This window comes from Felis catus, chromosome C1 (genome assembly GCF_018350175.1).
Source record: "Felis catus isolate Fca126 chromosome C1, F.catus_Fca126_mat1.0, whole genome shotgun sequence".
Taxonomy (NCBI): domain Eukaryota; kingdom Metazoa; phylum Chordata; class Mammalia; order Carnivora; family Felidae; genus Felis; species Felis catus.
The window spans coordinates 48720601-48734361 of NC_058375.1; the positions used below are offsets into that span (position 1 = coordinate 48720601).

The 13761-nt window shown below is 42.7% G+C and overlaps 1 protein-coding gene across 17 annotated transcripts in view; it reads left to right on the plus strand.

Moving 5' to 3' along the window:
* Window positions 1-12090, plus strand: part of FGGY (FGGY carbohydrate kinase domain containing) — a 418575-nt gene extending 406485 nt beyond the window's left edge. For all 17 annotated transcript variants that reach the window (XM_011284961.3, XM_045035922.1, XM_045035926.1 and 14 more), the window contains 2 exons: window positions 6339-6400; window positions 11864-12090. In XM_011284961.3, the coding sequence (XP_011283263.1) occupies window positions 6339-6400; window positions 11864-11945 (144 nt within the window). In that variant the 3' untranslated portion in view covers window positions 11946-12090. The remainder of the gene's footprint in view (window positions 1-6338; window positions 6401-11863) is intronic.
* The last annotated feature ends 1671 nt before the right edge of the window (window positions 12091-13761 follow it).

Below are 13761 nucleotides of genomic sequence, written 5' to 3' on the forward strand. Positions count from 1 at the left end.
TCCTTGGATGCTGGGAACCCCGGGCCAGCACCCTGCTGTCATCCCCTAGGTGTTGTAGAGATCCCATATTTCTTTTTTTTTTTTTTTCAACGTTTTTTTTATTTATTTTTGGGACAGAGAGAGACAGAGCATGAACGGGGGAGGGGCAGAGAGAGAGGGAGATACAGAATCAGAAACAGGCTCCAGGCTCTGAGCCATCAGCCCAGAGCCCGACGTGGGGCTCGAACTCACGGACCGCGAGATCGTGACCTGGCTGAAGTCGGACGCTTAACCAACTGCGCCACCCAGGCGCCCCATCCCATATTTCTTTTAAGAAACCTCACACATCTTACATGATTCGTGTCTCTCCGATGTGTGGACCAACTCACCACCCTGCTGACAATCTGCATGTTAAATGCTGGTAAAGCTCCACTCATTTCTTTAGACCAGAAATCGTATAAAGGGCACTTCTAATGTGTTCTCCTGGAATCCTGATGAATCATTTTGGGCACTCCTTGGAGTGCAGGTGTACCATTTTAGAAACACTGGCTTACCTGATTTGACATTGCCCCTGTGATGCAAGCCCTCACCCTTTCATTCAGCGACTCTGCAAACATTAACCAAGCCCCTGTGAGTACTAGGACCGTGCTAGGCTTGACCCCCGCAGTGCCGCGGTTCTCGCCTTTGGGGAGTATGCAGTAGAACCCTCACCAGGCTAGATCCTGATTATTCTTCCCTGTGGACCGTGACTCTGGACACTGCCAGGCTTGCAGTGCCCTTTGGTACCTAGGCCTGGATTATCTGACAGCCTTCCCAAATTCTTAAAGCCATTGTTTTCCCTCCCCTGGCTAGGGGAGAAGGTACCAGTTCCTGCATTCCTCCGATGGCTGATATCAGTGTGTCTGCCACTCACTGAATGCCCATCTTCGTGAGTGCTGAAAAGCCCCATTCTTTCCAGCCTAATTTCCCTGGATAACTCACCCCAGGGTAGCCTAAAGCCCTTTGCTAGCTCCCAAGCCAGGCCATAACACATGAGAACTGGGTGTGTCCTGTGCCCACACAGGCCTGGTGATTGCCAGTGCTGCAGCCGGAGAAGTGGTGAGCAGTGTGTGTGGACTGGTATCTCGGCCTTGACACGGCAGGGAAGGGTCAAACCCCATGAATGCGGTCTTTCATGACCATGGTACAGGGCCCCCATTTTTTCCTACAGAAAGCCTCCACTTGCTTTCAGAAGTGACGATCCAATGTGAACTTTCATGGTTTATTTATAGCGCTGCCTTATAGAGAGAAAGAAAAGAAGTGATTAAAATGTGCTTTTACAAAATATTTTGTTTTTAAAAGGCTTTCATTGTGTGGGCAAAAAGGAAAGAGAAAAGTCACTGCATTCATTGTGCTGTCTAGACTCTCAAACAAAGAGGGTAGCGTGCTGCAAATTAAGATTGTCCAGCTCCTGCCTGCCGACAAGAAGTATGAATTTTGAGGCCAACTTCAAACAAACCCTTTTGAACAGAAATATATTGTGGGGGGGGGGGTGACTATATTTAGCACGTGTCAGCATTCCCATAATAAATTCATATTGTTGTGCTGTGGTAATTTCCAGATCTACTGCAGCCAGTGGGTTCTTGAGGTTTTGGCTTAATGTTAGTTATTTGGAGAAATTAGAAAAGCCAGCAGTGCTGTTTCTGATGACAGCAGTGATTCTCTGGGCATTCTCCATATTGGGTCCAATACCCGTAATGAGGCCTGCCTCCCAGGAGACAGGGGAGAGGAGCACGAGTCGTTTTGAGTGCCTGTGTAAGCATAACTTTTTTTTTTTTTTTAGAATGCAGTATTTTTTTATCCTTAAATGATCAAATCCACAGATGTCACTGTAGAAAAATTAGAAAAGAGAAAAAAAATTACCACCCATGCTCATGAACCTGTTAATGTTCTAATATATTTTCACCCACTGTTTATTGTGCGTATCTAACTCGTGTTTAGGACAAACGTGATTCTTGAGACAGAAATGAGAAACGACGATCTTTTTCACTCCCACTGCCCCCTAACACTTGTGCAGTGGGGCTAGTTTTTTCTCTGCCCTGGTAGTTCCGTTGCTTTCTTAGATAAGTACACAGCCAGCCTTGGGTAATACAAGTTTTATGGTCTCCTTAAGTTGTGAGACTAGCCCAGATTCAGAAATTAGAATATCAAGGAATATATAATAATCATTACATGAGTTTTTATCCCAAGATAAGACATCTCCCCACTCCCCAGCAAGGGTCTGCTGCACATGACAGGACATAACTGTGATCAGTGTTCTCTCTTCCTCATTCCCTCTCCCGCATATTTGTTTTTCCTCTTGTTTCTAGTTAGAGGGTGGAAGGGAAGAGGAGTCAGGGGTGTAGAAAGTTCTCATGTGATCAGCTCCCTTAGCCTACTAGGTATTTGTAGCTAGGCTCCATCAGAGATTTTTTTTTTCAATTTTTTTAAATGTTTGTTTTTGAGAGAGCTCGAGTGGGGGAAGGGCAGAGAAAGGGGAGGACAGAGGATCCAAAGCTGGCTCTGTGCTGTCAGCACAGATTGGGGGCTTGAACTCACAACCCGTGAGATCATGTCCTGAGCCTAAGTTGGACGCCTAATAGACTGAGCCACCCAGGCACTCCCATCGTAGAGATTTTTTGGAGATCCCCCACTTTTGGAAACTTCTCATGTATAATATCTTGTCCTTGTTAATGGTACTCTTCAAATAGACTGTTTACTCTTCATTCCTTCGACATCCAGTAGGGTCATCTGAAGCTTCTTTATGCAGACCCCCTCTGCCTCATTGGACAGGATATGAAACAATCCATGACCGCTTTCTCACACGTGGGCCACCTAGGGTTCATGGGAACCAGCCATGCCTTTTGGAGTCTGACAGACTCTGGAAGTGCTGGCTGATTCCAGTGCTGGCTCCTTCACTTCTACACTGATGCTGCCCGCCAGCCCTCCTCTTCCAGACGGGCATCTCACTCAGTCCCCTGTGTCCCACAACCTCAGGGACACATATCAGGTTCCCTGTTGTTCTCATTGAAGCCCTGCTCTCTTGACTTCTGAAGGGGGGACTCCTCTCACCCCTCCCCTGGAAGTAGGCCTCATACACAATAATCCAACGATTCAGTCCTAAAAAATCTCTCTTTCTGCCCTTCCATGTGGATGAAAGTTCTAAGAGTTGATTAATGGGTCCTCAACCACCTTTTATTTTCTTTTTCTTTTTCCCACCAATTCTTCAGGGTGGTCTGTTTCCAGCTCACTTTGGTATCTTATATCTGTCAACTTTAGATCTCAGCCAAAACTTCCATTTGAGCATTCTGTCACGTGTATGACCCTTAAGTTCATTCATCCCATAGACATTCCCTGAGTGCACGATACACCAGATGCTGAGTCTGGCGGTGGGAATAATTATAACAGTTCCTGTCTTAAGGAGCTCAGAGTCTAGTCAGGGAGGCTGGTGTGCTAACAAAAAATTGTGGTGCCATGTCATAAGTGCTATGATAGATGGTAGCACAAGTTGCTGTGGGAGCAAATAATTCAGTCTAGGTGGGAGGTAGGCCACAGGGATGAGTCAGAAAAAAACCTCCTCAGTGGAGTCAATACCTGAGCTAAGTTTAATGTTGAAATCTATACTTTTTAAAGAAACCCCTCTTTTTAAACCTTTAAAATCTCTAGTGCTGGTGTTTGTTTCTCAATAATTAATTAATTTTATTTTATTTTTGAAGTTTATTTGTTTTAAGAGAGAGAGATAGAGTGCATGTGCGCAAGCAGGAGAGGGGCAGAGAGAGAGGGAGAGAGAGAATCCCAAACAAGTTCTGCACTGTCGGCCCAGAGCCCACGCAGGGCTTGATCTCACAAACTGTGACCTAAGCTGAAATCAGGAGCCGGATGCTCAACCAACTGAGTCACCCAGGCGCCCCCCTCACTAATTTATTTTAAAAACAGGCGAAGGTAATATGAAGAAGGGAAGAAAGTCCTGGTGTGTACCATTTGTCCACACAACTGTTTCCCTGGGAAAGGAAAGGACATTTATGGAGCACCCTTTATAATATAAATTTCCTGGGTCCCACCCATGAAGGCAGTTCTGGAATGTCCTCTCAAGTCCAAGGCTTGAGGTCAACCAAGAGGACTATTTCCTGAGGGCATTTTCAGGATTCCAAAGAGCAAGAGGAGGCAGAATCCACTCTGGAAGGACTGCAGAGCACTACTCTGAAAGAAGAAATGAGGACAGAACAAGAGAGTTGGCAATGGAGATTGCTGAGGCCATCTTCACGAGATATGGGGCTTACTTTAAAGGAACCAGAACTTAGTCTATGAAGGAGAATACGGAGTGAGCGGAGCTCTTAAAATATCCTTGTAGAGTGGAATGGCAGCAATCTCACTAAAATGTGTTTAAATGTTTGTCCCTCCACAAAATGGCCCCAGATTGTCCTTTTTAAGTTCTTCTAATCATGGTTTCCTTTTCAGTAATTTTTCGTAATTTAGAAAATCTCCCCCTTTCTTATGACTGCCATTTTCTTTTGTCATCACTGTGCTTGCTGACCTCAGCATCTCTTATTTCCTAGTCAGCCCTTTTAAATCCATTGAGGATTTATCTAGATAACCAGATAACTCTCAGAATGTTCATGTCATCCTTGGGGAAGAGTTGGTAGAGCATCCTAGCCAGGGTAGAAGACATATATGTAAGTGATTAACAGATGAAAAAGTATCAACTTTCCTAACCCTCAAATAACTACAGAGAAGAAGTTTATCTACTTCTAGCAAAGTGTTTATCATACTCTATTTTGATCGCAGTAAATGTCTCTTCCATTCTCTGGTGAGCTCCTTGATTAAAAGGCCCATGCGATCTTCATATCTGTTTCCTGTGCATGTTGAATGCTGCGCTTGGTACATAGAAGAGGCTTGGTTTATTTTATGAATATTCTAGGTGCTGAGTAAGCAGTAAGTAGACAGAGCTCCTGGCCTCATGTGGCTTGCATTCTGGTTAGGGCAAGGAGTGGGAGGGAAGATAATGTGTACATAAAGCGGTAAGTACATGGCATACCAGAAACGAATCAGTGGTAAATAAAATATATAATACAATAATTTATATAAATGTAAATAAATGCATAGAAATAATATATAAATTATTTCTTCCCCTGCTACTATGTAAGTTTCCCCAGGACAAAGGGTATGTCACGTGCAAATCTAGCACAATGCCTGGTACATAGTGAGTAATTAATAGATATGTGGAATAAGAAGTTGTACGTACGTTACCCCAGAATCACTATATCCTCAACAATAAGAGTTCCATAACTGTTCCTAAGGCAGGCCTATTTGAGGAGATGTGTCATGCCATTGCCTGCCGTCTCCCTGGTCGAGTCTGCTGGACTCCAGAGTTTGGGTTCATTCCATTCCCCCTAACTTTTCCATCACCTTACCAGCGTTGGGAGACTGCCCAAGGAAACCTAACCCTCTCATTCCTATAATGGAGCCCACACAAGCCGTGGTTGATCTTGATGCTGCACATATCAGCCACGTCCACCTACCCACTGCAATTCACCGTCTGCCCAGTTGCCCCATTGTAAAGACAAGAATGTCCTGAAGTCATATTCCAGAGTTCAGGTAAATTAGACTCAGCCCACAGGCCTCACATCTGTGCTCACAGTGTTAAAGAGTGCTGGAAAAAAGAGCTGACAATGAACTGAAGAGGTCTTTTTTTTGTTTGTTTTTGTTTTAGTCATTTATTTATTTTGAGAGAGAGAGAAAGAGAGAGCAGGGGAGGGGCAGAGAGAGAGAATCCCAAGCAGACTTCATACTGCCAGTGTGGAGCCCAACATGGGGTTCGAACCCATGAACCATGAGAGCATGACCTGACCTAAAATCAAGAGTCAGACGGTTAACCTACTGAGCCACCCAGGCGTCCCTGAACTGAAGAAGTCTTAAACATGTTATCCTGAAGAGCAGGTGCAAAGTGGGTTCCATTCAGTTATTGTTATCTTGAGTTTAAGTAAACAATGTACTTAGTTGCTAATTATATTGCCTTCTTAAGCCCTCCTCTCCAGGTAATGAGAAGGGAAAATAATTTCCTGCTCTCTGCAGGTGGTCTTAAAGGTGCTTTGCCTTTTGGGGTTGGTTATGCCCAGAAGCCTTCAGTACTCAGTCATTTATTAAGCCCAGTCTGTTTGGTCATAGATTTAACTTTTAATGTTCATTGGGTTTTATTCTCACCACCAAAGAGAAGTTGAAAAAAAAAAATGGACCAACTGAATATCCTAAGGGGGAGTGGTATCTAATTAGAATGTTCTTGCACATGACAAATCACTTTGATTTTAGCTTGCCAACTCAGCTCTTTTTTTTCCATTTGACAGGAGGCAATGTCTAGAATGAGCAAAGTTGGGAAAGTCGTGTTTCCCAGACTTGAGGATAAAAGGTAAGTCTGTATTTTTTATATGCACAATACTGAGGAATGAGGCCATACAAGGATAAGTAACTGGAGAGCTAGAATAAACCTTGGGCACTTCTAATCTAGTTCTTTCATTTAATAGTTGACACAACTGAGTCCCAAAGAGGTGAAGTTACTTTGTTACCTAAAGTCACAGAGCAAGGTAGGGCCAGACCAGTGGGTCAAATACAGACTTCTGAACTCTCAGACCACTAATCTTTTCCCTATGTCATTAGCTGCAAGTCTGGTCTTTTGTTCTAAAATGGGGGATCTCTTACATCTTCCATTAAAGGACACAGTAGCATCTGTCTGTCCTTCCACCCTTTGCATCTCTTGGCATTGGGGACTACAACATGACCTTGGTCAGTATTTTAACCCCAATTCACAAAATACTACTTTACTGAGCTCTTGCTATAGACAGCACATTATGCTAATTTGCCTGTGGCCAGGGTTTAGAGGGGAATAAGACATAATCTTCTGTATGCACATAGATCATTTCAGAACGAAAGGAGAGGTTCTACAATAGAAGTATTACCAGGTGACAAAGTAATCCAAGGAAGAAAGGAATGTGACCCTGTAGGGGTGAGAGAAAGCTTTTGAGAGGAGACAAAGTCTACACTGTCTTTAATCCTTGAAAGAAATGGTCTCACAGACCAAGACAGGAAAGGACATTCTCAGTAGAGGGAATAGCATGTGCAAAGTTATAAAGGTGAGAACAGCTTGCTATATTTAGATAACCATAAACAACGTAGAATTCTGAAATACAAAGTGTGAGATGGAGAGTGGCAGGAAGTACAATAGGCGAGAGGGGGATGTGGAGGGGGTCATCTCATAAGGAGCTTTGAGGCCGTGATGGAAACCTCATCCTATGGGCAGACTGGGGATACTGAACTTCAGGCAGCGGTAGGACCTAGCCAGATGCAGATTCTAGAAAGAGCCCTATCAGAGAGTGAATTAGAGGACCCAAGGGTAAAAGCAGAGAGGCCACATGGAAGTCTTTTCCATCTGGGTGACAGATGAAAAACACCTATATTAAGTCATTGGCACTGAGTTTAAAAATGGAAGGATAGGGGTGCCTGGCTGGCTCAGTTTGAGAACATGTGAGTCTTGATCTTGGGGTCATGAGTTTGAGCCCCATGTTGGGTGTACAGATTACTTAAAAAGTAAGATCTTTCCCAAAAAAATAAAACAATGAAAATGGAAGGACAGTTGTCCAAGTGGCTTTTATAATTTTAGGGATGTATTTGAAGTTAAGCATAAAAGCAAATCCCACCTCTGTAACAGGCAAAGGTGCTGATCCCACCGAAGAAGCATGATCAGTATTTAACAAAGTTGGAAATGTCCATGGAAAAAGCAATCCAGTTCCTTTTAATTTTCTTAAAGCAGGTTTCCACATGGAGTTGGATTGTTAACCCTCCGAATATAAAGCCCTCCCTGAATTCTGGAGTCAGAGAGGCAGGCCATTTTACATAGGGGAGCTCAAGTCAGGAGCATTGAGAGGTCTGAGTCCCCACTGGCCTTGGAAGTCATCGGCTAGCAGCTTCCTCCTTTTGTAGAAAGATTCTTGTTCTTCATCTCTGCTCTGACCCTCCCAAGACATTTGAGGGAAGTCTATTTTTAAGTTCTTTCAGTAAATCCACATGTTCTTTTGAAAAGCATCCTTAGCTTGTCAGCTGGGAGCCCTCCTCTGGGGAGGCAGCACATGTGGTGCTCTAGCACCATCTACAGGCAGCCCAAGGTTTGCAAGTAGAAAGCTAACCCTTCCTTATGAAAGACTTCAGCATCTCCTCAGTACCTCAAGTCACATTACTATCTGTACGAGACGTTTACTTGGGTCTGTGCCCCACAGAAGCCACTGACTGAGTGTGGGGAGAATAAGAAGAGAGGAAATTCAGCTGATTTTAAAATTTAGGACCACAGAGAGCATAATCTAGTGACTCTGGTTCAATATGCTTTTTTCAGAAAGATCCTCAATCTCATCCTTCTACCCAGACCAAATTTATCTGTAAACGTAGTCACTGAAAAGTTCCCTGGGGAAAAAAAAAAACCCGTGCTTCAAAGAGAAGGATCAACAGAGTAAACAGGAAACCTGCAAAATAGGAGAAAATATTTGTGTATCATATATCTAATAAAGGATTAATACATAGAATATACAGAGTACTCTTAAGACTCAACAACAATAGGGGCGCCTGGATGGCTCAGTCGGTTAAGCGTCCGACTTCGGTTCAGGTCATGATCTCGCGGTTCGTGGGTTCAAGCCCTGCCTTGGGCTCTGTGCTGACAGCTCAGAGCCTGGAGCCTGCTTCACAGTCTGTGTCTCCTTCTCTCTGCCCCTCCCCCATTCACGCTGTGTCTCTGTCTCTCAAAAAAATGAATGAACGTTAAAAAAAATTAAAAAAAAAAAGACTCAACAACAACAACAACCCAAATCAAAAGTGGGCACCGATCGTGAGTAGATATCCCTCTAAAGATTACATACAAATGGCCAATAAGCACATGAGGAGATGTTCAACATTGCTAATAATTAGGGAAATGCAAATCAAAACCTACAGTGAGATACCACCTTACACCCATTAGGATGATTACCATGAAAAAAGAGAAAATAACAAATGTCAACAAGGATACGGAGAAATTGGATCTCTTGTACACCATTGGGAGAAGCATGACACGATGCAGCCACTGTGGTAGTTCCTCAAAAGCTAAAAATAGAACTACCATATGATCCAGAAATTCCACTTCTGGGTATGTACCCAAAAGGACTGAAATCAGCATCTCAAACAAATTTCTACTCACATGCTCATAGCAGCATTGTTCACAGTGGCTAAAATGCGGAAGCAATCCATGTAGCCAGTGGCGGGTGAATGGCTAAAGAAAAGTACATACATACAGTGGAATATTATTCAGCCCTAAAAAGGAAGGACATTTTGACACATGCCACAACATGTGTCAGTCCCACTTACAGATAAAGAAATTTAGACACAAATGGATTAAACAACTTACCCAGGGTCACAACATGGATGAACCTTGAGGGCATGATGCTAAGTGAAAAAAGCCAGTCACAAAAGGACAAATATTATAGGGTTCCACTTATATGAAGTACATAGAGTCAAATTCATAGAGAAAGTGGAATGGTGGTTGCCATGGGCTGCAGGAAGGGGGAGAAGGAGGAGTTGGTGTTTCATGGGCACAGAGTTTTAGTTTTGCAAGCTGAAGACAGAGCTGTGGATGGAATGGTGATGGTTGCACAGCAGTGTGAGTGTATTTAATGCCACTGCGGTGTATACTTAAAAATGGCTAAATTTCATGTTATGTATATTTTACAATAAAACATTTTTTGAGAAAAGGATAAAGGCCCGGGGGGAAAATGTGCCTTGGACCTCAGCTTCCCATGTGTAAAAAAAGGAAAAATGTAGTCTGTCCATCTTTTGGTGTTCCAGGATAACGGAAGGGTATAAGAACAACATTAATCCCTATTTGTGAACACTTGACAGCTCACAGAATATTTCATGTCTAAAATTCAGTCAATCTGTGACGGAGGTACGGCTATCATCCCTCTTACGGTAGGGAAACGGAGACACCATTTAAAGAAGTTGTCCAGGGGCACCTGGGTGGCTTGGTTGGCTGAGTGTCTGACTCTTAATTTTGGCTCAGGTCATGATCCCAGGGTTGTGGGATCAAGCTCTACATCAGGCTCTGCACTGAGCATGGAGCTTGCTTAAGATTCTCTCTCTCTTTCTCTCTCTCTGCCCCTCTCCCCACTCACGCTCTTTTTCTCTCTCTCTAAAATAACAAAAAGAAAAGTTTTTTTTAAAGTTGCCCAAAGTCACCCAGACTTCTCTGCCTGTGAAGCCAATACTTCTTCCACTGGGCAAAGAATAAGACCAATGAACAAAGTTGCTGCAAAGTTGTCAGGATTAAAATTCAAAATCTTCAGGGCATCTGGGTGGTTCAGTTGGTTAAGTGTCCGACTTTGGCTCAGGTAGTGATCTCATGGTTCATGAGTTTGAACCCCACGTCGGGCTCTCTGCTGTCGGTGCAGAGCCCACATGGGATCCTCTGTCCCCCTCTCTCTCTCTCTCTGCCCCTCCCCCGCTCAGACTCTCTCTCAAAAATAAATATTTAAAAAACAAAATAAAAAATAAAAATTGAAAATCTTCAAGTATGTGAGAAGGTTATTGACCCAAACTCCCTTCAAACAGGTTTGATATTCCAGAATGGAGATATCCATCTCATATAATATAAGAAGTATTTAATGTCATAGAGTATTGTCAGAAGGAGAAAACTTCTGTCCCCAAAATCATTCTATGATTAATAAATTTCGAGGCTCATAGAATGGGTATTAGTAGAATCTACTTAGTGCAAGAGTGTTGATAATGTTGGAATATTAATTTTTTTAATGTAGTAACCATAATTGGCACTGATAACCCTAAGATCCGAGCATTATTCTCAGTGTTTTTCATTCATTGCCTCATTTAATTCACCTAACAGCTCTATTGAGGTAGATTCTATAATTATTCCCATTTACAGATAAAGAAATTTAGATACAAATTGATTAAGGAACTTACCCAGGGTCACACATGGCTTGGTAGATTCTGGAATGTTCTGGAAAGAACTCTTCTGGAAGGAGTTCTCAGGAAAGAAGTCCTCTGGAAGGAAGTTGGCTTCCTCAATCCCATGTCAACCCCACCTCATGTCAGCCCCTCCCAACCAAGAGGAGTAAGGACAAAGTTACAAGTGTTCAAGTATAATTTGTCTTAGCTGCTATTATTTCTTTCAAAATCAGGCTGCCTCGTGGCTAACACCACATTCTAACAGGTCCAGGGATAACAAGTCTACCAGGACCCAGATGGAGAGGAGGATGGGAGGGCAAGATCCACCCAGGGATGCCTGGACGGCAGGGCACAACTAGAGGGAAGGCCTTAGTGACATTTTCACAGGATTGTACTCCCAGATAAAGCAGTCTGCAAAGGAAATGTAGGTGTGGAATCCACAAAGGGTGATGAAAATGTTCAGTCTCTTCTCTTTTCAGGCTGTGGTTTTTAAACCAGTCATCAAACCTGGGGCTAGTCATAAATGAAATATTTATGAAAGCTGGGAGTGAGAAGGGGCCTATGTTGAGCCTAAGCCTCTTAGTATGTTATAGTGGAGGCTGTGAAGTCAGACAGACCTCAGTCTGCATTCCAGCCTCGCTAGTCTTTAGCTGTCCTACTTTAGATACGCCTCTCTGAGCAAATGTCTTCCCTTCTACAATGAGGATAATAACACCCCACGTAGGTTAGGGATAATAGCGATGAATCATGCTGATCCATTGCTCAGGATGCTAGAAGCATTCACAAAATGGGAGACGTCTGCATGACCATAAGGGATATATTCCTGTTCTTCTGAATATAAGGGGAAGCTGCATCGCGGTTGTGTCTGAGATCATTCAGCATATTCATTTTTCTCCCACAGATACTATGACAAGAAATACCAAGTATTCCTGAAGCTGGTTGAACACCAGAAGGAATATGCAGCAATCATGAAAGGAGACTGAGCAGAGCGTGCAGGTGCCAGTGCCAGAAGGTTCTGCGTCACTACATCAGGGATTTCTGTCTTATCTTATATTCAAGACCCTTTAGGTATCACTCTATCATTTCTGTATCGTCTCTTAATAAAGGCAACCGAGACATGTGCAACCAGAACTAGAGTCTTCCATCCCAAAATACCACCATGATGTAGTTAGCAGTTTCTGCAGACACTACCATAAAGACAGAAGTTTTCCATAAGGTTATAGGGTCTCCCATGGGACGAGACCTTGGAGCCCATTCAGCCCAGGGAAAGCTTGCACTGGTTGAGTCACTGTCAGCCATCAAATGAAAGACTTGCATTGCTTTAGGTATGACAGCTAATGTTTATTTTATAGGGTGGCTGAAAGCCTATTATTAACGTCTTATTTGGAAATAATTTCAAACTTACAGAAAAGTTGCAAGAATAGGAATTATGCAAGGAACACCCATGCATCTTTTACCTCTAATATATTCACCCCATTGGCTTTACCAATTGTACGTTCTTTCCACACACATATATATACATGTATATGTACATACACACACGTGAATTTTTGAGTCATTTGAGAGTGAATTTCCTTAGACTTTTTATATAGCACTTTTATTTAATTTTTCACTCATATTCCAGTTTTGTCAATAACTCAGTGTCCTTTATGGCATCTCCCCCCCCCCCCCGCCCCTCCTGTGTAGGATCCAATCTAGAGTCAGATACTGCATTTCATGACAGAATCCTCATCTTGCAATTACCATGTTAAAAATAGGTACTGGTAGGAATCATCAGTGGATCCAGGAGGGAATTTTAACAAGTGGCAGGATGTATGCATGGTCTTAAAATGTCTCCTCCCAGATTGTTTAGTACTTACAAGAGGAGAAACGACATTAACTATACAGGGAAGAAATGGGACAGCATCTTGATTGGGGGATGAAAATTAACTTCATATGGGTAGATGGACATCACGTGCCTCTGGATGTGCTAGCCTGAGGTCACAGCATCAGTCTGGCTGGGAATGCATAGCCTGAATCTAATCATAAAAAAAAACATCAGACAAACCCCAAATGGGCAACATTCTATTTTTTTAATGGACTATATTCTTCAAAAATGCCTGTGTCATAAAGACAAAGAAAGGCTGTGTAAAGTTTCCAGATTAAAGAAAACTAAAAAAAAACATAAAGACTATAAAAGCTTTCGATGGAGACAAGTATTTGAAGAAAAAAAAAAGGTTGATACCATAACACATGCATAAACACACATAGACATACACATTTGTACATATACACACTCACACACAACATTCCAGACCCAAGAGTAACCACTAATGTTGGCTCTAGAGCCGCCATAATTCAGATGAGTTTGGATAGAGGACACGTAGACTTCAGCAGGTAGGGAAGAAAAGTCACTACAGGTCAGTCCATAAACATCATTTTATTTTTTTTAATTTAAATCCAAGTTAGTTGACACGCAGTGTAATAATGGCTTCAGGAGTAGAATTTAGTGATTCATCACTTTCATGTAACACCCAGTGCTCATCCCAACAAGTGCCCTCCTTAATACCCATCATCCATTTTAGCTCATCCACCCACCCACCTCCCTTCCAGCAACCCTCAGTTTGTTCTCTGTATTTAAGAGTCTCTTATGGTTTGCCTCCCTCTCTGTTTTTATCTTATTTTTCCTTCCCTTCCCTTATGTTCATCTGTTGTGTTTCTTAAATTCCACATGTGAGTGAAATCATATGATATCTGTCTTTGTCTGACTGACTCATTTCTTTTAGCATAATACATTCTAGTTCCACCCATGTTGTTGCA